This window comes from Nycticebus coucang, chromosome 9, assembly GCF_027406575.1.
Source record: "Nycticebus coucang isolate mNycCou1 chromosome 9, mNycCou1.pri, whole genome shotgun sequence".
Taxonomy (NCBI): domain Eukaryota; kingdom Metazoa; phylum Chordata; class Mammalia; order Primates; family Lorisidae; genus Nycticebus; species Nycticebus coucang.
In genome coordinates this window covers 37,459,223-37,485,277 of record NC_069788.1, presented here as the reverse complement: position 1 = coordinate 37,485,277, position 26,055 = coordinate 37,459,223, and the positions used below count along the sequence as shown (strand labels likewise).

General features: G+C 46.5%; 1 protein-coding gene across 3 annotated transcripts in view; it reads left to right on the top strand.

The window, feature by feature from the left end:
• TAF8 (TATA-box binding protein associated factor 8) overlaps positions 1–26,055 on the top strand; it is a 96,405-nt gene that overhangs the window by 18,917 nt on the left and 51,433 nt on the right. Inside the window, exons 7-9 of one of the 3 annotated variants that reach the window (XM_053601981.1) lie at positions 184–326; positions 9,439–9,578; positions 22,358–22,483. In XM_053601981.1, the coding sequence (XP_053457956.1) occupies positions 184–326; positions 9,439–9,578; positions 22,358–22,483 (409 nt within the window). Of the gene's footprint in view, positions 1–183; positions 327–9,438; positions 9,579–9,831; positions 14,575–22,357; positions 22,860–26,055 lie in introns of those variants that run through there. The other 2 variants (XM_053601980.1, XM_053601982.1) reach the window with 2 other exon arrangements.

Below are 26,055 nucleotides of genomic sequence, written 5' to 3'. Positions count from 1 at the left end.
TCTCAAAAAAATAAATAAAAGTAACCTGTGTAGAGCCTGTAGGACATTGCCGGGCCTGCTGTGTAAGTGCCCAGAGCATGTTAGTGTTGTCTTTCAGTGTTGCTCACTGATTTGTTGTGAGGCTCCAGGCTGGATGCAGGGACTCTGTGATGGTGGAATTGGTGCCTCTCTTCAATTCCCCAGTGATTGCTGCCAGACCCTTCACCATCCCCTACCTGACAGCTCTTCTTCCGTCTGAGCTGGAGATGCAACAAATGGAAGAGACGGATTCGTCGGAGCAGGATGAGCAGACAGACACAGAGAACCTCTCTCTTCATATCAACACGGTGGGTCCCACCTTCTGCCTGCCTCAGAGTACACCCAATTATAGCCCATCCTGCCCTCGGCCCTGGGAATCGGACATGACCTACCCCAGGTCTTTGTCTTTTTGGTGAGGGCTTGCAGGATGATCCAGGTGTGACCTGATCTCCTATTTGAGAGCCTCATCCATTCACTCATTCATGTAACGAATATCGAATGAGCACCTGCGAGGGCTAGACACAGGTCTAGGTGCTGACCAATTAGTAGGAAACAAAATGGACAGGATTCCTTGCCCTCATGGAGCTTAGGAGATAGGGAGTGGGGGTGGGGATAGGGGGATGTGATACTAGGTGGGCCGAGAAGGTAACATTTGAGTAAAGACCTGAAGGGAACAAGGCTGGTACATATATGGGAGCAGAGCATTCTGGGCAGCAGGAAGAACAGATGCAAAGGCCCTAACGCAGGAGCTTACCTGCTGTGTTGAAGAATAGTAAAGACTTCTGGGTGTCCAGAGTGGAAGGGAGAGCAGTAGGGGATCAGGTCAAGAGAGCTCATGGGCAAGTCAGACCTTACAGGGTCTTAAAGGTTAGGTTGAACACTTTGCCTTTTGCTCAGTAAGATGGGAGCTGCTGGAGATACTGAATGAAGGAGAGTCAGGATCCGACTGACATAGGCTTGTTAATAGGCTCAGCCACATTGCTGTGCCAAGTATGGACTGCAGAGGGACCAGTCCGGAGGCTGTTGGCAGTGAACTGAAAAGTGGTAGGAGGGAAAGAAGAATTGGACATGGCCATCTAGATTATTTGGTCAGACTCTAGATCCTTTTCAGAGCAGGGTCAACTAACAAAGTGGATGTGAGATGTGAGAGTCAAAAGTAACTATGAGGATTTTTTGCCTGAACAAAAAAAGGAAGGATGGAGCTGGCTTCAGCCAAGATAAAAAAAAACATTTGGGTGGAACAAGTATGTGTGTAGGGAAGTCAGAAGTTTAGGCTTAAGTGTGTTATGTTTGAGATGCTTATCAGATGCCAAAGTGGTGATGTCAGGTGGAGAGCTGGATATCCAAGTTGGGGGTTGAGGCTCAGCGATGCATATGTGGGCATCAATTGGTGTGTAGACAGTATTTAAAACTAGGACAGTAGAGGAGTTCTCCCAGTGATGAAAGGATGACAAGGAGAAGAGGCTCAGTCAGAGAGCCTGGGGCTCTCCAGTTTGTCAAGGTTGAAGAGATGAGGAGCAACGAGCCAAGGAGACAGAGAAGGCCCAGGAAAGGGTTGTGCCCAGCAGTCAAAGGAAGTGTTTCAGGGAGAAAGGGACCATCAGCTGTGTCAAAAACTGTAGTTCCAGTAATCAGAGGACTGAGAAGGCCAGGTGCAGTGGTTCACACCTGTAATCCTGGCACTCTAGGAGGCCAGGCATGTGGATTGCTTGAACTCACAAGTTCGAGACCTGTCTGAGCAAAAAGTGAGACCCAGTCTCTACTAAGTAGAAAAACTTGAGGCAAGAGGATTACTTGAGCCCAAGTTGGAGATTGCTGTGAGCTATGACGCGACAGCTTGAGACTCTGTCTCAAAAGAAAAAAAAAAATAAGAGGACTGAGAATTTGACCATAGATTTGGCAGTATGAATCTCATTTGTGACCTTGACAAGAGCAATTTCAGTAAGATTGGAAGCAAGGGCCTGGAGTGAATTCAGAGAGAATGGGAGGGAAGATACTGGAGTGAGTATAGACTTGTGCTGTTCATTACAGTAGCTACTTGCCACATGTGGCTATTTAAATTTGATTTAGCTAAAATTAAATAAAACTAAAAACCACAATTTATTAGTCTTACTAGGTACATTTCAATATCCCATAGTAGCATGTGGCTAGGGACCACTAGACTGGAAAGTGCAGATATCAAACATTTCCATCCTTGAAGAAAGTTCTGTTGAACAATACTTATGTGGACAAGGTGTGCTGAGGGGCTTTGCTGTAAAGGGAAAGGAAGAGATGGAGTAGTAACTAGAGGGGAAACAATTAAGGAATTAAAAGAGGTGTTTTTGTGTCTTTTCATTTTTTAAGATAAAAGAAATAACAGCGTGTTTGTATACTAACAAGAATAATCTGGCTGAGAAGGAAAATTGATGCAGGAGAGAAAGAAACATTTTGGAATGATGTCTTTTGTTCTGCAAGAGGGGATGGGCTAGATAGTGCCCAGATGGAGCTGACTTTCTTCTGGACATTTCATGCTCAGGGGAGGGGCTAGAGTGTGTGGGTAGAGACTAAGGTGGGTGGGGGCCTGGCACAGTGGCTTACTCCTGTAATCCTAGCACTCTGGGAGGCCAAGGCAGGTGGATTGCTTATTCTCAGAAGTTCCAGACCAGCCTGAGCAAGAGCAAGACCCTATTTTTATCTCTAAAAAATAGCTGGGCGTTGTGCTGGGCGCCTGTAGTCCCAGTTACTTGGGAGGGTGAGGCAAGAGAATCACTTGAGCCCAAGAGTTTGAGCTTGCTGTGAGCTATGATGCCATGGCACTCTACCCAGGGGGAGAAAGTGAGACTATCTCAAAAAAACAAAAATCCCCCCCCCCCCCAAAAAAAAGGGAGTGGGGAGATGTGCATTCTTTTCTGGTTATGGGTGTGTCCTACTCAGCAAGTGAAAGGATAAGACCCTCTTCTTGTTCCTGCATCTTGGGAGAAAGTGCCAATAGAGTCACAGAACTGCTGGATGCTTGGAAATGCTTCCATGCCTTATAGGGAGGGTCCCTATAGTCAGATCACCATATTCGACTATCCTTTAAAATTAGCCCTGGATGGGAGGTCTTAGTGGCTGTGGCTGGACTGGTGCTCCTCCTGTCCTCTAAGAGGCAGTGCACTGAATGGCAGCCCGCTGCTCCAGTGTGCCAGGGTCCCAGCGTGGGAGGGAGGATGCCCATACCATCTCTAGCATTTTCTGAAAGCCATCCTTGCTTGAACACACATTTCTTTTTTTTTTGGTTTTTGGCCGGGGTTTGAACCCGCCACCTCCGGCATATGGGACCGGCGCCCTACTCCTTGAGCCACAGGCACCGCCCAAACACATTTCTTTAATGTTGAATTATTCATTTCAGAATTAGGGCTGGGAACCCGTGGCTTTAAATAAAGCAGAGGAACTTGTTATTCTACACTTGTGAACTCAGTTAATTTGGGCTGAGATATGGTGATAGGGTCATAGACTAAGTTGAGGTTCACCTTTTGAGGAGGAGGAATCTTCTGAGCAAACATCACCACATCTTTGTAAGTACAATGTACTAAAGGGCTTGCAGATGTGCTCCCCAGCATTCCCAGTGGTGAGGTGAGGTGAGGTCATGGTGGTGAGTGAGCCGAGGCTGGAAGAGTGCCAGCAGCTGCCTGGGGACTCCTGGATACCAAAGAGGTCGAGCCAGGGTTACAGACAGCAGAGCCTAGAAAGGCCTGACTCTTGGAGTCAGACTGGCCTGGGTTCAGATCCAGGCCCTGCTGCTTGCCAGATGTGTGACTATGATCGCGTCACCTGACATCTGAATCTGTTTCCTCACAAGTAGGAACAGGAACCTACAGTAGCCTCCAAGGGAAGCAGGAGCCCAAGATGAGTGGGCCGCTATCGGGTCCCTGGTGCACAGCAGCTCCTGGCACACACTGCCCCCTCCCCTGCTGTTTCAGTCAGTGTGAGCATATGCTCTTTTGCTGATAAAATGAAGACAAATATTCTAGAAACAATTTATATATAGTCACTTGGACTTGTTAATGTTATTTTGTTGGACTGGGAAATATAATCATATGTTTCAAAATTCAAAATGTGCAAAAAGATACAGAGTGAGAATTCTCCAGCCCCCCACCCCCTCACCCCCCACCCCCGTGATCCACTTCCCTCCCACAAAGCAGCTGTCTCGCCATTCTCTTGTGTACCCTTCTAGAGACATTTTTTATTGTTGTTTTAAACACAAACAACAAATTACAAATGGTTCTCTCCTTGCTTCTTCCCCCTTGGCTGTATCTTAGCCATCATTCCACCTCTCTCTGTGAGGAGCTTCTTCATTCCTCACAGGGTCATCGTGCCTCATGGGATGGCTGTGGAGGTTTAATTTATCTAGCCCTGGTGGACATCGAGGTTGTTTTCTGTCCTTAGAATTTGCCCATATTGTTACAGCAAAATAAATAACCAGTAGTTTAAATTATTTTCTCTACTTACAACAGGCTATCTCTCAAGGACTTTTGCTAGGTAGTACTTTGTTTAACCTAGTTCTAGTTTTTTCATGTGCTTGAACATGAAGGAACTATTCATTTCCATGTATAATAGAATTTTTTTCCTCATACGTTAAAACTGTCTTCTGTGGGAAGAGTCATTCACTCAATAAGTATTATCCAGCGCCTCATATGTGCCAGATACTGTTTTGGCTGCTTGAGATAAAGCAGCGAACAAAGAGAATAATAAACATATAAGTGAATCTTTATATAGTATATTAAAGATGAAAATGCTATGGGAAAAAAGAATACGTGAAGATCCAGGGTGAGGATGGAGGCTTCCATTTTGATTTTTTTTTTTTTTTTTTTTTTTGAGACAGTCTTATTATGTCACCATCCGTAGAGTGCTGTGGCATCACAGCTCACTTCAAACTCTTGGGCTTAAGTGATTCTCTTGCCTCAGCCTCCCAAGTAGCTGGGACTATAGGCGCCCACCACAATGCCCGGCTATATTTTTGTTGCAGTTGTTTAGCTGTCAAGGGCCGGATTCAAACCCTCCACCCTTGGTTTATATGGCTGGCACTGTAACCACTGTGCTACAGGCACCGAGCCAAGAAGCTTCCATTTTAAATAGGGGCTCAGGATAGGAACCATTGAGGAGGTAATATCTGAGCAGAGACTTGAAGCAGGGGAGGGAGTGAGCCATATACCGATTTGGGGAAGAATGTTATAGCAGAGAAAATAGTCTGTGCAGAGGCCCTGAGGAACAAACAGTAAGTGCGGTGGTGGAAGGAGGGGGACGGAAGGATCAGACCTGGTAGGTCCTGGTAGGCTGTTTGAAGAGCTAGCGTTTAACTTAGTGGATGGGAAGGTGTGGAGCAGAGGAGGAACATTTCTGAACTTAGACCATCACGCTGATAGCTGTGATGAGAATGGACTGGAGAAGGGCGATCAGTCAAGAAACTGTCGCAGTAGTCCAGGTGAGGCAACAGTGGGCTTTAGCAGGGCGGTCGCAGGAGAGTGTTCAGAATCTGCCTAGATTTTGAAGGTAAGACCAATAGGCTGCCGTAATAAATTGGGTACGGCACATCAGTGAAAGAAAGAAGCATGCCAAGTGTGGTGGCTCATTTGTAGTCCCGGCTACTCAAGAGGCTGCGGCAGGAGAATCACTGGAGCCCAGGAGTATGAGGCTGCAGTGCACTGGGATCACACCTGTGAATAAGCTCCTGTGCTGTCCAGTTTGGGCAACATAATAAGGTCCTGTCTCTAAGAAAAGCATGGGTGACTGCAGTGTTTACGGCTTGCGTCACCATCACCTGTGACCCGGAGGAATGTGGGAAGAGCTCTTTATGCCCAGGGGAAAGTCCCCAATATTGAGGGATTTCTTTGTTTTCTTTTTGTAGGGATGAGATCTCACTATGTTGCTTAGGTTGGCCTTGAATTCCTGGCCTTAAGTGATTGTCCCACATCCTCCCTCCCAAAATGCTGGGATTACAAACTTGAGCCACCACGCCTGGGCCCCAAGTCAGTTTTAGGTGTGTTAAATTTTATTTGTGTTTTATTTTATTATTATTTTTTTACAGTGGCATGAGAATTATGTTTTTAATTAGTTTTTATTAAATCATAACTTTGTACATTGATGCATTTATGGGGTTCAGGGTACTGCTTCAATATACAATGTGAAATGTTTACATTGAACTAAGTAACACATCCATCACAATTATTCTCATTTCTTAATAGTTTTGAAATGTACCATTGCATCATGTGTTAAATGTACCATTGCATGTACCATTGCATCATGTGTTAGATGTACCATTGCATGTACCATTGCATCATGTGTTAGATGCCTCCCTGACCCCCAGGCGGAGCTGCTGCACATGGGGGTTGGGAACATGGAAACAGCTGCAGATGTACTTGCGGGCGTTGCTGGCATGGAAATGGCACTGAAAGCTGGGAGTCTGGATGCAGTCACCCCTCGGGGTGTGGGATTTGCTAGAGCTCATAGGCCATTCCAGGAATTCTGACAGATGATTCTGCTCCTCCCTTTTTTACAAATCTCTGGGTCAGTTTGACATTTTGCTTTTACCTACTTCCTATTCACCTGCCCATTTCAGGGCTGTTTGTCTCTGAAGGGGACAAGAAAGTGGTGTTTTCACAGGCTCTACCTGGGAGAAGAGAGGCCTATGCTCCTTTTATGAACAGTAATGAGCCACATGGAGGGAGCCTCTGCACCCAGAGGCTGGTTTTCACTCTGACAGTGTCAACTTTGTCTGTATTATCTCAGAGGCATGGTTGAAGTGAGCTTCCAATAATGTTAAAATAGGATGTTTAGGGACCAGGCAAGGTGGCTGATGCCTGTAATCCCAGCACTTGGGAGGCCAAAGTGGGTGGGTTGCCTGCAAGATCTCATCTCTAAAAATAGCCAGGTGTTGTGGCAGGCACCTGTAGTCCCAGCTACTTGGGAGGCTGAGGGAAGAGAATCACTTAAGCCTAGGAGTTTGAAGTTGCTGAGAGCTATGATGCCATGGCACTCTACCAAGGGTAACAAAGTAGATGCTATCTCAACAAAAAAAAAAAAAAAAAAAAAAAGGATGTTTACAGTAGAGAAATGGCAGGATGGAGAGGTGGGGGAGATGTTCCTTAGTGAAGCTATTAGGAACTTCAGGAAGATTGGGTGCCACATGTCTCAGATAGGTCTGATTACAGGCAGACCTTTGTTTGGCACCTGGTCTGGCGTGAGCTAGGTTGGTGTGAGGGTGCTCACTTTTAAGAGAGTCTCTAGAAAGTCTAAAATTGTGAAGGTCACCTTGGGGTCCCACTGGATTGGTGCTGCTGAGGGAAAGCACACAGGCCCTGGATGGAACTGGGACTTCGGGGAGAGCAGTATTGACAGGATGGTGAGAGGGTATGCAGTGCGACCTAGAAGTGATCCAGTTTCTTCAGGCTCATTAAGTCTGAGACTGATGTCTGTGTCCTAGGCTACCTGTCACTTACTGGGGAAGCTGCTTTCCACCTAGTACCATCCAGTCACAGCATCCTGTGTCCCCTGCTGTTGTGGCAGCAGCCTCAGAGACCACAGTTTGAGGTTAGCGAAGGCTTCTGTGGCCTTAGATTGCAAAGCAGGAATCTCAGTGACTTCTTTCCTATGGAACCCTAGGCCTGTCACCAGGGGGCGCAGCTGGGTCAGCTTCTGGTCCCTTACGCCTAAGCTTCTGGATCTTTTTTATTTTTTCCACCCCACCTCCACCCCCACCTTTCCCTGCCACCTCTGCTCATCTTAAAGAACATGGAAAATGTGTATTTGACTTAATAAAAATAAAGAAAGAAAGAACATGGAAAATAAAGGAGAGTTTGAGAGGAGAATCAATCATCTCTATTTCCAAAACAGTTTTTAAAATTTTAGTGTATTACCTTGTTTATGTCTAAACATGGTTGTAACTTTTTTTTTTCTTTTTAGAGACAAGAGTCTCACTTTGTCACCCTCAGTAAAGTGCTGTAGTATCACAGCTCACAGCAACCTCCAGCTCTTGGGCTTAGGCGATTCTCTTGCCTCAGCCTCTGGAGCAGCTGGGACTACAGGCACCCGCCACAACGCCTGGCTATTTTTTGCTGCAATTTGGCCGGGGCCGGGTTTGAACACTCTGGATATATGGGGTCAGCACCCTACTCCCTGAGCCACAGGCACCGCCCATGGTTGTTACTTTTTAAAAACATTAATTGAGATTGTACCGAATATATGTGAACTCACATAATTTTCTCTAAAACCCACATTTTCTGGCTGGGCACAGTCAAGGCAAATAAATAGCCTAAGCTCGGGAGTTTGAGACCAGCCTGAGCAAGAGCAAGACCGTGTCTCTACTAAAAATAGAACACCTAGCTGGGTGTTGTGGCAGACACCTGTAGTCCCAGCTAGTTGGAAGGCTCAGATAAGAGGATCCCTTGAACTCAAGAGTTTGAGGTTGCCATGAGCTATGACAGCACAGCACTCAACCCCAGGATGACTGAGTGCGACTATCTCCAAATCAAAAAAAGTGTAGGTTGGGCATGGTGGCTCTTGCCTATAATCCTAGCAGTCTGGGAGGCCGCAGCAGGCGGATTGTTTGAGCTCAGGAGTTCAGGACCTGAACAAGAGCAAAACTCTGTCTCTAAAAAAGAGCTGGGCGTTATGACAGGCACCTGTAGTCCCAGCAACTCGGGAGGCTAAGCCAAGAGGATCACTTGAGCCCCAGAGTTTGAGGTTGCTGTGAGCAATAATGCCACAGCATTCAACTCCAGGGCAACTGAGTGAGACTCTGTCTCAAAAAAAAGGTGTAAAAATCACATTTTCCTCAAAAATAAACAGGAAAAAAAAAACAATTCATAGGTCGCAGACGTGCATTGTCAATGACGTACATGTGTTGGAACCTGCATACTCTGCTTCGCCTTAGTGGAAACCCTCCAGGCTCACAGGGTGGCTTGTGCTGAGATATAATCATTGGTACCAAATTGTAAGCACCAGAAATTTGAGAATTTGAGGGGAAATCTGTTGTGATTTATGTTAGCTTTGGTCCAGGAGCTACTGTGTGCAAATGATTTATCCTGGCCATGTATCTCTCCATCTTGCAAGGCATCCACCCAGGGTCCTTCTCTTTTTCTTTCTCTCCCCACTAGGCTCCTTGACGCAGCTACATTTTAGTCCCTGACTCCCTGCCCCTCCCAGGCCTCTATCCTAACTCACGTCCATGCCTTCAAGAGTTTCAAGACTATTGCATGCCCCGCTGTTAGTCTCGCCTTGCCCTTATAAGTCGTCTCCTGCCTGGGCCTCATTTTGTCTGGGGCAGAGACAGGAACATTGGAAAGAAGGTGCTTCCTAGGATTCTAATTTCTTGATGAAAAGGATGCTGATAATATTTCTTATGGGCATGATGTCTTTCCTTGTGTTATTGGTGTTGTGCTTTATTTCGACTTTTGCTCAAAGGACGATTCTGGAGCCGAGAAGGAGAACACCTCTGTCCTGCAGCAGAACCCCTCCTTGTCGGGAAGCCGGAATGGGGAGGAGAACATCATTGATAACCCCTATCTGCGACCTGTGAAGAAACCCAAGATCCGCAGGAAGAAGTGAGTTGGAGACTAGGGTCCAGAGAGTTGTCTTTGGCTACTGAGGTGGTCTCTGCTTCTTGGTGGAAAAGAGAGGCTCACCAGTGGGTTTGAGCCTGGGGAAAACTGCTCTGGTGAGGAAATACTTTCCCTTTCCCTGTACTTGTCGGTCCCCATATGTACCTCTCATTCCTGCAGCCCAGGCTGTCCTCCCCTAGAAGGAGAGCACACAGGGCCCCCACCAGGCAGGCTCCATGCTTCCTCTTCTTTCTAGGTCCCTGTCGTGAGCTGAAAAGGAAACCTGTCTTATACAAGGGCCCGGACACCACCCTCCTGGGAAGTTAAAGCCACTCAAGGGAAGAAGAGAGGGTGATCTCTTTGTGGCTGAGCCAAGGCTGCGGGTTGTGATTGGGCATGATTTTAATAGCAAACTTTATATTAAGATTACCTATTTTCACTGGATATTTGGATTGATGAAGACATCATGGTAATAAAGAGGCTTTCTTAATCAACCAGGACATACTGTTGGGCTTAGCAGCAGCCAGTACTTCACTTAATATCACAGGACTTGATTCTTTTAAAACCCAGAAGACTAGGGAATGTGACAAGAAAAAAGTGTTCTTTGCTGCTTTGCTTGCTACCAAGAAGATGGCTTGCTTAGGGGGTATTTCAGGATATCTGGATCTCTTTTATTGACTCACAGTTTGTGGCACCAGTTTATCATCTCAGGACCTTGTTCTTTACCCTTCTCATTTGGGGTCCAAGTGACCTGCTGAGCTGATGGAAAGTGACTTTGTGCTCCCTCAACACATTGGTAATAGGAGGCCCACACGTCACAGCTTTGGTCTGGGGCTGGCAAGAATCACCAGCTCATCACATTCTCATCAGTGTGGAGAACAATACCCCAGGCTGGCACTGATCCTCAGGTCAGCATTTGATCAGTGCTTCCTAAAGTGGGGCAGTGTTCTCTGTCGTCCTCTGTGGACATTTACTGTCCCTCTGTGGAAGGGGAACTACCAAGTCCTGCCCCTCCTGGGAAAACGGTCTTCTCTGACAAGACCTTAGAGCATTGGCTACATTATGCTGTGACTTGATAGAGTCATAGATTTTAAGCTATAGGAAAAGGATTTGGTGGGGTGGGGATGGGATTCTGATGGCTGGCATTGGCCTTGTATTCTGAAAGCTGAGAAATTTGGCCTGCTGGAACGCTGGTCTGGACGGAAGAGGGCCAAGAGCATTCGCAGGCTAAGTTGAGGTGTTCTCCAGGAAGCAGGTCCGAATCCGTTCAACCTCTTTGCTCCTGGGTAGAGAAGACTTCATCCGGATGTACTCAACAAACCAGAAAATAAATTTTTAAGGAAGATGCTGGGCAAGCTGATGCCCTTTGATCGCCGAAGGAAGAGCTTTTTAAAACCAAATCCAAGGAAGACCAGTGACACCTGAAAGCTAACACTGGATAATCAGGCTGTTCCCTGGCTTAGAACCCTAAGGTCCATATTAACTTTACCTAGACCCCCTCGGCTTCCGCCGTCCTCTCCTTATTGTCCGTTCTCTTGGTGAATTTGAAAACTTCAGAAACTTGGGGACTCGACAGCAGGCTCTGTGTCCCCCTGACCTCACGAGGGCACTCTATCTCTTTGCCTGGAAGGAAAGTACTGTTTGTCAGGAACTAAAGAGGGGACAATAATGAGAAAATTGGATTCCCCCAATTAGACTGGGTCTGTGCCAACCCTTCGGAGTTTGTGATTCAGCTCTTGGTAATTCTTGGCCTGGTGAGTTTAAATACAGTCCCAGGTTCAAGCCATGACCAAACCCAGCTTTCTGTTCTCATTGCTCTTGGGAGCAGTCATCCCATTCAGCTTTTCTGCAATTCCTCATCCATCATCATCCCACACCAGCACCTGTTGGGTGCCGCTGTGCTAAGGGATAGGTGGGATTCGGAAGAGGTTTGCCGTTTCTGCTCCTGAGGTTTCCTAGGCTGTACTCCTGCCAGTTCTGGATGGAGACTGGGAAAGGGTTGGAGAACTCGAAACATTGACCCGCCTATTGTTGTGTAAAACCTGCATAATTCTCAATGTGTATTTATAAATTTCTATTTTTTATAGCTTTGGGGGAATTATTAGAGGGAAAAAGTAGTAAATAAGTAGATTAAAAATGTGACTTATGAAAGCTCATAATAAAAGTTCATAATAAAAACTTTGTAAATAAGTATAACTAAGCTTTGAACTTAATTTTTGTTCAAAAGCTATGGCAACGTGGACAGAAATAAGATTTACCTTTCCTGCTGAACTAAGTACACCTGGGGACTTTGTAAAGCTTTAATTTTGGAAAATTTCAAAATTAGGAAAGTATATGAACTTGTATATATTCCTTATCCCCTTATTGAATTCGCCTTATCAACATCTTGTTGATTCCACTTTATCTATTCCTTCCACCTTTTTTTCTTTATTTTTTTTTCCTGGTGTATTTGTAAAAGCAAATCCCAGACCTAATTCATTTAATCTGTAAATGTGTCAATATGCGTCTCTGATAGATCACTCTTTCAATTTTATTTTTGAAATAATTACAGATTCACAAGCTGTTGCAAAGTAATGTACACAGAGGTCCTGTGTACCTGTCACTGTTTCTCCTGAGGGTAGCAACTTGCGTAGCTGATGTGCAATAGCAAAACCAGGACACTGACACAGTACAAGCCACCGAGCTTATTCATATTTCACCACTGCTCGTGTGTGTGTGTGTGTGTGTGTGTGTGTGTGTGTGTGTGTAGTCCTGTGCAGTTTTGTCGTGTCGTTTTGTGTAACTACCACCACGAGACAAGAGTGGTTGGATCACCACAAGTCTTTCTCATGCTGTCTCTTTATAACCATATCCACTCTCTTCCCTGCCCTTAACTCAGTGGTTCTCAACCTTCCTAATGCTGCGACCCTTTAATATAGTTCCTCATGTTGTGGGGACCCCCAACCATACAATTATTTTTGATGCTACTTCATAACTGTAATTTTGCTACTGTTATGAATCATAATGTAAATACCTGATGTGCAGGATGTGTTTTCATTGTTACAAAGGGGTTGCAACTCACAGGTTGAGAACTGCTGCAAACTTCTGGCAATCACTACTCTGTTCTTTATCTCCATAATTTTATTTAAAGAATGTCATAAGGGGGCGGCACCTGTGGCTCAAAGGGGTAGGGCACCGGCCCCATATGCCAGAGATGGTGGGTTCAAACCCAGCCCTGGCCAAAAACTACAAAAAAAAAAAAGAATGTAATAAGGCCAGGTGTGGTGACTCACACCTATAATCCCAGCATTCTGGGAGGCCGCAGTGTGTGGATTGCTTGAGCTTACACAGTCCAGACCAGCTTGAGCAAGAAGAAGACCCCATCTCTAAAAATAGCTGGGCATTGTGGTGGGTGCCTATAGTCCCAGCTACTTGAGATGCTAAGGCAAGAGGATCACTTGTGCCCAGGAGTTTGAGGTTGCTATAAGCTATGATGTCCTGGCATTCTATCCTGGGCAACAAAGTAAGACTCCGTCTCACAAAAAAAATCATATAAGTGGAATCATAAAGTATATAATCCTTTGAAATTGGCTTTTTTTCACTCTGCATAATTTACTTAAGATCCATCTAGTCTCTTGTGTGCATCAGTATTTCCTTTTTTATTGCTAAGTAGCATTCCATGGTGTGGGCATACCACAGTTTAACATTGTTTAACCACTCACATAGTGAGGGGCATCTGGGCTGTTCTTGCTTTGGGGCTGTAATGAATAAAGCTATGAACACTTGTGCACAAGTTTTTTGTAAACATAACCATTTTCATTTCTCTACAATAAATGCCTATGGATGTAATTGCTAGATTGATAACTGCATGTTTAATTTTGTAAGAAACCGACAAAGTATTTTCCAGAGTGACTATACCATTTTTCATTCCCACTAGTAATGTATGAGTGATCCAGTTTCTCTGTGTCCTCACCAGTATTTGGTGTTATTTTTCATTTTAGCCATTTACCAGGTGTATAGTAATTTCTTATTCTTTTCTTTTGAGACAGAATCTCACTATGTCACCTTCGGTAGAGTGCTATGACGTCACAGCTCACAGCAACCTCACACTCCTAAGCTTAAGAGATTCTCTTGCCTCAGCCTCCCAAGTAGTTGGGACTACAGGTGCCCACCACAACACCCGGCTATTTTTTGGTTGGAGTTGTCATTGTTGTTTAGCAGGCCCGGGCCAGGCTCAAACCCGCCAGCCTCAGTGTATGTGGCTGGCGCCCTACTCACTGAACTATGGGCGCCAAGCCTTGTTTTATTTTCTTTCAAGACCGGGTCTAATTCTTTTTGCACAACCTGGAGTCCAGTTGCACAACGTAGCTCACTGGAACTCCCAGGCACAAGCCATCTTTCTGCTTCAGCCTCCCCAGAGATAGGATTACGTCTGTGAGCTTTGCACCATCCTTCTTATTGGGCTAGTGTGATGCCGAACATATTTTCCTTACTGGGCTAGTGTGATGCCGAACATATTTTCCTTATTGGGCTAGTGTGATGCCGAACATATTTTCCTGTGTTTATTTGCTAACTGAATATCCTCTTTGGTGAAAGGTTTGTCTGTGTCTTCTGTACATTTTCTAATTGGATTGTTTGTGATTTTGTTGTGTATTTTAGGTATAAGAACTTGTGACTTGCAAATATTTTCTCCAGCTGGGTAGCACGTCTTTTTATCCTTTTCACAGGGTCTTTTGAAGAGCAAAAGCATTTTGTTTTTCTTTTTGTTTTTGGCTGAGGTTGGGTTTGAACCTGCCACCTCCGGCATATGGGGCCAGCGTCCCACCCTTTTGAGCCACAGGCGCCACCCAGAGCAAAAGATTTTAATTTTTTTTTTTCTTTGCTGGAGCCGGGTTTGAACCTGCCACCTCCATTATAGGGGCTGGCGCTCTACTTATCCTTTGAGCCACAGGTTTAATGAAGTATACTTTATTAATTTTGTCTTTTATGGATCATCTTTGTTTGGGGTTTTTTTTTGTTGTTGTTGTTGTTTTTTGGCCAGGGCTGGGTTTGAACCCACCACCTCTGGTATATGGGGCCAGCACCCTACTCCTTGAGCCACAGGTGCCACCACATTTGTTTGGTTTTTTTGAGACAGAGTCTCACTATGTCACCCTTGGTAGAGTGCCATAGTGTCACAGCTCATAGTAACCTCAAACTCTTGGGCTTAAGCGATTCTCTTGCCTCAGCCTCCCAAGTAGCTGGGACCATAGGCACCTGCCACAACACCTGGCTATTTTTTGGTTGTAGTTGTCATTGTTATTTGGCAGGCCCAGGCCGGATTCCGACCCACCAGCTCTAGTGTATGTGGGTGGCGCCCTAGCCGCTGAGCTACAGGCGCCAAGCCTGGATCATGTTTTTGGTGGCAAATCTAAAAACTCCACCAGATCTTAAGTCCTAAAGATTTTCTTCCATATTTTTTCCTAAAATTTTCATAGATTTATGTTTTACATTTTAGTCCTTGATCTGTTTTGAGTTAATTTTAATTATTATTATTATTTTTTTTTTTTTGCAGTTTTTGGCTGGGGCTGGGTTTGAACCTGCCACCTCCAGCATATGGGGCCAGTGCCCTACTCCTTTGAGCTACAGGTGCTGCCCTTGAGTTAATTTTTACATAAGGCATGAGGTTTAGGTCAATTTCATTGTTTTGTGTGTGGATGTCCAATTGACCCAGTACCATTTGTCTAAAAGCTATTCTTCCTGGCTGGGTGTGGTGGCTTATACGTATAATCCTAGCACCTGGGAGGCCAAAGTAGGTGGATTGTTTTAGCTCAGGAGTTCAGACCAGCCTGAGCAAGAGTGAGACCCAAAAGTTTAAGGTTGCTGTGAACTATGACACCATGACACTCTACCCAGGGTGACAGAGTGAGACTTGGTCTCAAAATAAAACCAAACTAAACTAAAACAGCTACTTGGGAGCCTGAGGCAAGAGGATCGCTTAAAGCCCAACAGTCGGAGGTTGCTATTAGCTGTGACACCATGGCATTCTATCAAGGGCAACATAGTGAGACTTTGTCTCAAAACAAAAAGAAAAGAAAAGCTGCTCTGCATTGGATTACTCTTGTACCTTTGTCAAAAATCAGTTGGCAAGCTGAGCGTGGTGACTCACATCTATAATCCTAGCACTCTTGGGAGACCAAGGCAGGAGGATTGCTTATGCTCAAGAGTTACAGACCAGCAAGAATGAGACCCTGTCTCTACTAAAAATAAAAAAAATGCGCTGTTCATAGTGGCAGGCACCTATAGTACCAGCTACTCAAGCAGAGGCAGGAGGATTGCTTGAGCCCAGGAGGTTGAGGTTGCTGTGAGCTAGGCTGACTCCATAGCACTCTATCCTGGGCAACAAAGTGGGACTCTGTCTCCAAAAAAAAGAAAAGAAAAAATCAGTTTCAGGCGGCGCCTGTGGCTCAAGGAGTAGGGCGCCGGTCCCATATGCCGGAGGTGGCGGGTTCAAACCCAGCCCCGGCCAAAAAAAATAAATAAATAAAAAATCAGTTTCGTATATTTGTGTGTTAATTATCTTTTTTTACATAACTGCAATATCATTATCACACTCAACAAATAAGCAGTAATTTCATAATATCCCCCAATAACAAAAATTTCACATTTTTCATTTGCCTCAAAGATGTGTTTTTGCTTTTAACTGTTGACTTGTTTGAATCAGGATCAAAATAAGATCCACACATTCTACTCACTTTTCAAGTCTCTTATTTACAAGACAGTCACCTGGTTTTTTTTTGTTTTTTTTTTTTTGAGATGGGGTCTTGCTCTGTTGCTCAGAGTATTAGGCTGGAGTATTAGTGCTCTGTTGCTCAGAGTATTAGGCTGGAGTATTAGTGGCTCACTGTAATGTTGAACTCCTGGACTCAAGCAGTCATCATGCCTCAGCCTCACTGGTAGCTGGGACTACAGGTGTGTGCCACCATGCCTCACAAATTTTTTAAAAAATTTGTAGAGCGGGTGTCTTGCCTCATTGCCCAGGGTAGTCTCAAACTGCTGGGCTCAAGCAATGCTCCCACGTCAGCCTCCCAGAGTGCTGGGATTACAGGTGTAAACCAGCACACCTGGCCCCTTGGTATGTGTGTATGAGTAGGCACCCTGGCCAGCCCCCTTTCTTGACCTCCCACCAGGGAGGGAGGTCATCAGCCCCAGCTCTGGCCTTCAGTGAGGATGTTCAGCAGGCCCCTTCCTATGTTTCTGAGTGGTGATCAGTGGCATGAATCTGAGAGACTACTAACAAAATGGGCTGTATTTCAGAGAAACAAATGTAAAAAACATTCCTCAGCTTTGTTTTTCTGAAATTTTGAATTCACTGTACTTCAACATTCATGTGGCTCATTAAACCAAGGCTTGGTGACTTGTATTTTAAAGCCTCACAATCCGCCACCTGTGAGATCTTGGGCTAATCACTCTTACAAATCAGTTTCTACAGAATGAAATTAGGATGATACTTTGTTCGGAGGACTTAATGGACTGTCTTTATCATTAAATAAAGTATGAAAGTGCTCTGTAAGTGACAATGTCATGCCATTACCAGGCCCTTTTTTTTCCTGTTGCTTTAAAAATTATAAAACCTAACACTAATTGTGAGCATAACTCTTACTTGATCCTCACAGTTACCCTAAAAGCAAATGGTTTTGCTGTCCTCCTTTTCAGCTGAGGACAGGGAGGGTAATGACTGCCTCCGTGTTCTTGCTGCTGGGTGGCACAGCTGCGGGCTGCATCCAGACATTCTGCTCAGAGTTTATGCTCTTTGCCATCGACACTGTTGCCTCTCAACTCTTCCAGGGATTCTGTTCCTCTTGTACATTCAGCACTACTGTGTGCAGGCTCATTCTCACCCACACCCACATGCTCGTAGCCTGTGGTTGGGAGGAGAAAGGGAGCCAGAAATCCAACCAGTTAAGAAGTGATGGTGAGGCAGGCTAAGGCAGTGGGCACTGCTCATGCTCATTCCTTGATGAAGTTGATGGGAAGACAAAAACATTTATGCAGGATTTTGACCCATTTATAAATGATGTCTCTGTAACAGATGATTAAGGAGACTGAGGCCCAGACACAGTGGCTCATGCCTGTAGACCTAGCTCTCTGGGAGGCCGAGGCTGGGGGATTGCTGGAGCTCAGGAGTTCAAGACCAATTAAGCAAGAGTGAGACTCTGTCTCTACTAAAAATAGGAAAATAAGCTGGGCGTGGTGGTGCTTGCCTGTAGTCCCAGCTATTCGGGAGGCTGAGGCAGGAGTATGACTTGTGAGCTATGATGCCATTGCACTCAAGCCTGGGCAGGAGAGTGAGACTTTTTTTTTTGAGAAAAGACACTGTTGCAAGGAGAGTGAGTCTCTTGTCAAGGGAAATGACAGTGACCTCTGTCATGGCCCCTTGGACCCTGGCAGATAGGAGCTGAGTCACTTTTGGTCTAATCTAAGCTGGCATTTCTGCTGGATTCAGTGTTGCATTTCAATATTGAATAGAACAGAATATTGAATTTTTTTTTTTTTTTGAGACAGAGTCTTACTGTATCACCCTTTGTAGAGTGCTATGGCATCATAGCTCATAGCAACCTCAAACTCTTGGGCTTAAGCAATTCTCTTGCCTTCACCTCCCAAGTAGCTGGGACTACAGGCGCCTGCCATAACACCCAGCTATTTTTTGTTGTAGTTGTTGTTTAGCTGGCCCAGGCTGGGTTCGAACCCATCACCCTCAGTGTATGTGGCTGGCACCATAACCACTGTGCTATGGGCACTGAGCCAGAATATTGAATATTGAATGCAACGATTTTTTGCTATTCTAACAAAAAGTCCCCCAAATTTCATGGCTTAAGTGAGAAGCATAGGCCTTCTTTTTTTTTTTTTGTGGTTTTTGGCCGGGGCTGGGTTTGAACCCACCACCTCCGGCATATGGGACTGACGCCCTACTCCTTGAGCCACAGGTGCCGCCCCGGCTCATTTATTATTTGACATTCTGGGGGAAGCATAGGCCTTCTATGAAAGGCTGGCTTGGTGGCTCCTTCTGCCGCCTCTGTCACCTTGAGTGCTGCTCGTACCCACATAATGGAAGATGGGTGCCACCCCATCTGCTGGGCTTGCTCCAGCCATGGGGAAGGGGGCAGGGGTATGTAGAGAGAGCTCTCACCTTCCTCCTAAGAACAGGCCCCGGAAGCTGCACCCTCCTAGTCACACAGCCCTTGCTAGCTGCAAGGGAAGCAAGAAATGTGCTCTTTAGCTAGGCGCCTCTGTCTAGGTAAAATTTGGGAGCTTTTTCACCATGGGCAGAGGCGGGAACCAATTTGTGGGACAATTGGCCATCCCCACCATAAGTGAGGTTTAGGGCATGTGCCCAGGAGCACCTTGTTAGGATAGACAGCAAGCCTTTACTAACAGTGACCCCACCTGACTTAGCACTTTGGCTCTCCCAGCCTGTCCTAGAGGCCAGCACTCAGATGCTCCTCCAGGATTGGGGCTACTCACTGAAGCCCAACCCTGTTTGCTTTTGCTCTAGCATGTGACTGTGTTGGCTGCCCTTTCCTTCTTTACAGTTGTCCTTTGGCTTCCGTGACACTGCCCTCCTTTCTCATATTCTTACCTCTTGCCCTTCCTTTTTTTTTTTTCCTGGCTTTTCCCTCCGACACACCCAACTGTGGACTCAAACACTCCATCTCTGCTTGTACAGCCGTTACCTCCTGGGAGGCCTCAGCATCCAGCTGTCTGGCCTTTCCCCTCAAACCACTCCCACTCCACAGCTTTCCCACTTGCGGCAGAGGTTAAAAACAAGACAACAGCTGCTGACCCTGGAGTGCTTGCCTTGGGACAGGATGACAGGCTCAGCGTCATTTCATCTTCCCTGTCCTCCTGCTGTTCCCCCCAGGGACAGATAGCAACAGTCATCTTCCTCATTCATCTATATCCAACTGGTGCCCCCTCTGCCTTCCCTGCCAGAGAGATGCTGCCTCAGGCACCAGCTGAGCAGCTCCCTGCTCTTCCCCAGCCTGCATCCCTGCCAGGCCGGCTTCTACGAGCCCTGGCTCCATGGGTCCTCTCCCTGCTCTTCCCCAGCCTGCATCCCTGCCAGGCTGGCTTCTACGAGCCCTGGCTCCATGGGTCCTCTCCCTGCTCTTCCCCAGCCTGCATCCCTGCCAGGCCGGCTTCTACGAGCCCTGGCTCCATCGGTCCTCTCCCTGCAGGAGGACTTGCACTTCCTCCCCACTGCTTCTCACTCCACGTCCACACTGGCCAACCGGGCTTTCCGGGTCCTCTGCCAGTTCGCTGTTTCTTTTAGACGACTCATTTTTCTTTTCATTCATTCAACAAATATGGATCTAGTGCCTTCTGTGTATGCCAGGCCCTGTGCCAACTGAAAGGACACTGTAGTGAACAAAACCGATGTGGTCCCTGCCTGCGGGGAATTCATTTTAGTGGGAAGACATACAAAGAAAACAAAATGAAAATCGTTACAGACTGTGGAGATATGCTAAGAACAACATAAACAGGGTCTTCATACCCTGAAGGGAATAGGCCATTCCCATCACTGCTGCTTCCTGCCCCTTCACGGAGCCCTTCTTCTCCATCACCACCCAAAATCTTGCCTGTCCTTGCAGCCCCTTCGCCTCTCTTCAGATTATACTTTTCCTTCCTCATTCAGTCACTCAGCAAACATTGAGGATCTGTGTGCAGAGCTGATACAGATGTTGGTATACAGTGGAGAGGAACAAGGACCCCACCTTCTCTGAGCTTATGGTCTAGTTGGGGGACAGACAGCTCACAACAGACATGGAATGTCAGGTGGTGTATTTAAGGGCCTGAAAGGAAAGTGATAGCTTACCCAAGTCAGGTAATTTGAGGATGGTTTAAGAAAGAGATTACTTCCAAAGGTGTGAGCAGGGCACAAGGGAACCATGGGGTTAGTGTAGCACCTGGTAACAGGGAAGAAGAGGAGTTAGGAGAACTTAGGGAGAGTCCCATAGGAGATTCTTCTGCAGGAGCTAATACCTCAGGTCCAGGAGCCTGGTCAGCACATAGCAACCCTGAGCAGAGGGAGCCCACCAGGGAGCTAAGGCCCTGACCTCATTCTCCTCCCTCTCCCAGTGTTCTGCCTGCTTTCTGTTGAATGGAAGCTAAAGGGCATGTGTCTGTGGGTGTAGGCCATACCAGTGCCAGTCTCCCAGGGCCTCGTGGGGGCGGATCTGGAGAGGGAGGTGAAAGGCACTATTGTCGCACAATAGGACAGCAGGGGAAGGAGCAGTTGGCTGCGGACTTGCTGATTTGCACAGCGTGGGAAGGAAGGTTGTCTTTGAGCAGAGCCCTGAATGCACTGGCAGGGCTGGGAGAGCCTTCCGGGCTGAGGGAACAGCAAGCACACTGGCTCTGAGGCAACAGCAGGGGGAGGCTGAGGAGGGTGCAAGATGGAGAAGGGGCCCCTCATGGGCCTGACAAAGGGCTCTGGGTGTCATTCAGAGGGAGATGAGTAGCAAGGGAATGACAGGAGCGGACTTGGGATCATTCTGGCTGGGAGTATGGGGGACACTGTTTCTCAAGGTAGTTTGGCATTTGCCAAACACGATTCAGCTGGGGGACAGCAAGCCATCCTAAAACTGGGGGGAGGTCAGTCCTGGCCCAAAGAGAGCCAGCCTGTCAGCAGGGCCACGTGTGACTACTCACTGCACCCTGAGCCCTACACCAAGGGAGAGGAAGGAAACATAAGCCTACAGATAACTCCCGTTCCCCAAGGAGACAGATGAACACACAGGAACCTGTGAACTCCACTTGCCAAGACACCAGAGAACAACTGTCATTAGAGGGTTGGACTTAAGAGCTAAAGCCTGTGCTGAGTTCCGAATGGGGTGGGGTTAGCAAGTGCAGCGTCAGGAAGAGGTAAGTAAGGAGAGAGGAGGGCCTGAATGTGTGAGGGCAGGTGAGCTGCGGTGTCGTCTGACTCAGCCCCCGAGGACCCAGCCACTGAGCCAGGTGTTGTTACCTGCTCTGGCACAACCACAGAGGTTCCCACATCCCTCTTGTAACATCTCTTTTGAGGCTAGTTTGGTGTCACCTGAGCCAGCAGAGGTTCCCTTGGTGGTATCAGCCCTCAAATTGCACCCCTAGCAGGTTGGGTTTTCAAACGTTTCTGCTTACTTTGAATCAAGGTTGCCCCAGGGAAGGGGTTGTTTGAACTGTTAGGTGTTCCTGTACCTTTCTCTGGTGGGGCTTTCCCATAAAGGTCACCTGGGGTCCAAGGTTGGAACGGGCCCTGCCCTACACTCCTTTAGGTGAATTCTTGGTGATCTTCAGAGGCTGTGAGTGTGTCAGTCACCCAGGCTGGAGTGCAGAGGTGTCATCATAACTTACTGTAACCTTAAACTCTTGGGCTCAAGTGATCCTTTTGCCTCAGCCTCCCAAGTAGCTAAGACCCACACCACCAGGCCCAGCTAATTTTTCTGTATTTTACAGAGATGGGGGTCTCTGTTGTGCAGACTCCAACTCCTGGCTCAAGCTGTCTTCCTGCCATGACCTCCCAAAGTGCTAGGACTACAGGTGTGAGCCAATGTGCCTGGCCTTCAGAGGCCTTTGAATGGAAGGCAGGATCCTCAGAGGCTCTTAGAAGTCGCTATGTGGGTACAAGAGGAACAGCCTGAGCCTTGTGAGGTTTTTTTTGTTGTTGTAATGAAAGAGTCCTGGGGCCCCAAATTCTATTTCTTTCGAGTTATGTTACGCATTCATTTATGAATTTTCCTCAGCTACTGATAGTGGGCTTATCATTCTTCTGTTTTACTCAGGCTCGTACTGAAACAAGTTTTTAATTCTCTGACCATCAACTGCCAGTGCCCAGGTGCAGGTGGGGGCGACTGGCCTGAGGGTAAAGCTTTGCCATGGATTCTGTCACTCCTGGAAACAAATTCAAGGTATTTTTTCCTCCTTTTTGGAGCTTATGGCTTACCCTCATCTCCGTTTCATTATTAGCTTTTCTTTTCCTCCTTTGTTAAAGTTATTTAATTTTGAGTAGATAATATATGTATACAGCTTAAAATTTAAAAGACAGAAAAAGATGTAAGTAATGTAGTGGCATCTCTCTCCTCCTTGTTTTCCTGGTTCCAGACTCTGAGTTCGAGCTGCTACTCGTACGTGACTATTAGTATTATCTTACGTGTCTTCTAGAAATAGTCTGTGCATCAAATGCAAATGCTTGTATATATTTTCTCCCTGTTTTGCACAATGATAGATACTGTGTAAACTATCCATTTTGGCAACACTCCATGTCAATAATAAAGAGCTTGTCTCTGTTCCACAGCTGCATAATGTTCCTCTGTGGCCCTTCCAAAGGGTGTTTCCCAGTCCCCAGCTGATGGCTCTTACGTAGTTTCCAGCTTTCTGTATCTCAGGCATTGATGCAGTGAGGTGCTTCGTGCTATGTCATTTTTCTGTGTGTGTCTCCTGAACGTGGACCAATGATAACCCACTTCTCAGATATGTGCCAGCTGACACTCCCGTCTGAGGGTTTGTCCCCTTGCCCCACCTCACTATCTTGAGACTCTTTGAACTTTACTAGTCTGATATGTAGGAAACGATCTTATTGTGATTTTTGAGTGGAGAGGTTTCTTCCTTCTTCCTTGTATTGTTACAACTAATGTGTGTGTGTCAGCTGGGATGAGGGACGTAATCCCCACATAGTGTGATGACACCCCACGGAGGTGTACTCAGCTGCTCTGCCATTATGGAGGAGGAAGCACAAACCCTTTCTAGACTGAGACTTCAGGATGAGTTGTCCAGAGCTGGTGGCATTTGAGCTGGGCCTTGAAGTTGACCAAGTCAAGCAAAGGAAGGACAGATATCCTGGGCAGTGGGAACAGAGGACACAGCCTACAAAGGAGTGGCAAGGGCTGAGTGTGGAAGTGAATGCTGGAGGTAGACCCTCGGGTCCTTGGTGACTTTGCTGAGTAGTTAGGGGTTTGATCCTGTAAGGACCAGAAGTGCAGATGAGAAACCGGGATGTATTTTGGAGGAAATCCGTTTACTGGGCACTCGCTACATGCCAGGCACTGTGCTAAGCGCCTCACATAGATTAACTCTTGTTAATCCTCAGAATTATTATTATCCCCATTTATAGATACACCAGCAAAACACACATATCATCTTATTGCGAATAGTACTGTTATTTTTGCTGCTTAACAGAAGAGAAAACAGGCTTAGAAGTGAAGTCACCAAGCTCCTACATGGTGTGACCCTGCCCTCTCCTGACTATCTTTCCACTGCATCCAAAGAGCAGTGGGTCAGAGTGGGCTCCTTTCTTGAATGGATGGGAGGTTTTGCCTCTCCCCATAGCCCTCCACAGGGAGCGAAGGCTGCGCTAAAATACCACCAGGGCCCTTGCCAACATGCAGCCCTTGTTACCTGAGATATTATGTGCGTATCAAACAAATACAGACGTGTATGTTTTTTCCTTTATTTTTCAAGGGTCCTCAAACTGTGGCCCGCGGGCCACATAAGGCGGTGTGATTGTATTTGTTCCCGTTTTGTTTTTGTACTTCAAAATAAGATATGTGCAGTGTGCATAGGAATTTGTTCATAGTTTCTTTTTTTAAACTATAGTCTGGCCCTCCAATGGTCTGAGGGACAGTGAACTGGCCCCCTGTTTAAAAAGTTTGAGGACCCCTGTTTTACACCAATGGTAACATACTGCATACCTCTTCTGTACTTGCAATTTTCCCTACTTCTTATCTCTTAGAAGCCATTCCTAGTACACAAAGAGCTTCCTTTTATGTCTTTCTGTCTGCAGAGTATTCCACTGTATAATGTCTTATCCTAACTTGATTACATTGCTATTTAGAGAAATTTAGACTATTTCCAACAGACAATGCTACAGTGACATAATGCGGTTTTGCTGGTGTATCTATAAAAATGGACTTCCTAGTCCATACCGTGTATTTGACATGTTGGTAGTGGCTATGGTTGGAATGTTTGTGTATCCCAAAAGCCATGTTAAAATCCTAATTCTCAAAGTGATAATGTTAGGATGTGGGGCCTTTGGGGAGATGATTAGGTCATGAGAGTGGAGCCCTCATGAATGGGATTAGTATCCTTATAAAAAGAGGTCACTGGGCAGCACCTGTGGCTCAGTAGGTAGGGCACTGGCCCCATATACCAAGGGTCGTGGGTTTGAACCCGGCCCCTAGCCCCGCCAAATTGCAACAAAAAAATAGCTGGGCATTGTGGTTGGCACCTGTAGTCCTAGCTACTTGGGAGGCTGAGGCAAGAGAATCGCCTAAGCCCAAGAGCTGGAGGTTGCTGTGAGCTGTATGACGCCACAGCACTCTACCGAGGGTGACAAAATAAGACTCTGTCTCTTAAAAAAAAAAAAGAAAGAAAGAAAAGAAAAACAGGTCACAGTGAAGACATATTGAGAAGGCACCATCTGTGATCCAGAAAATAGGCCCTCACCAAGACACTGGATCTGCTGTTGAGGTCCCCAGCTTCCAGAACTATGAGAAATAAGTCTTATTATTTACAAGTCACTCAGTTCACAGTACTTTGTCATAACAGCCCAGGCGACTAAGTCAACAGCTATTGGCAGATGCTCTCAGAGGGCTTGTGCCAATTTAGCCTCCTGCCAGGGAAAAGAGAGCTTATTTCCCCACACTCTAGCCAACACAGTGTGTTTAATGGTTTGCCAATCTGATAAGTGAAAAACGGTATTTCAGAATAGCTTTAGTTTGTATTTCTGGTACTCTGTATTATGACTGAGGTGAGCTTTTCCCCATGGTGTCCTCTGAAATGCAGCATCCCCAGCACTGCCAAGGAGTGCTGGCCAAGGAGGGAGCCACGCAGTTTTCCCTGACGCAGCTTTCCCACCATCCCAGGAGTGCTGTGGGCATTGTGGTCCTTTCAGTTCAGGAATCCTCCAGGTGTGTGGATGTGTAAAGTGATTAACACCTCTGGAAACTCTTCATTCTCATAGGGGAAACAAACTGCATAAATCATCAGAGCTGCTCCCCTGATCTGTGTCACCCCCCTCTCTAGTACCAAAAGCTGCCCCCTTCCTCTGTCATTCTCCCCTGACAGTCCAAAGACAAAGAGTAAAGCAGATTTTCTTCCCCATGTTCCTCAGGCCAGGTGCATTCTGGGGAATTGTTAGATTTTGCCCTAAGCTACTAAGTGCTCCCTGAGGAGGGCAATTACCAGAGGAAACTGCAACAATAGTCAAAAGACACGTGTAAGCAAACTCAGGTTCTGCACTCCTTCCAACCCCTGCTGGTGTGGGACTCTGTCCCCACAGGATTGTTAGCAGCAGCATACCTAGGCCCTGTCTTGATTGGCCAGCTGACAGGGCCAGCTGCAGCCACCTGAAGGTCACTCAGCCAATCCCGAGGATGTAGATCCAGTCCTTGAGGTGCCCAAGATTAACTAGTCCTGCTGTGCCCCCAGAATACTTTGTCCTTCCTCTTAGAGCCTGAGTTCACCACACCTCACCTGATACCTT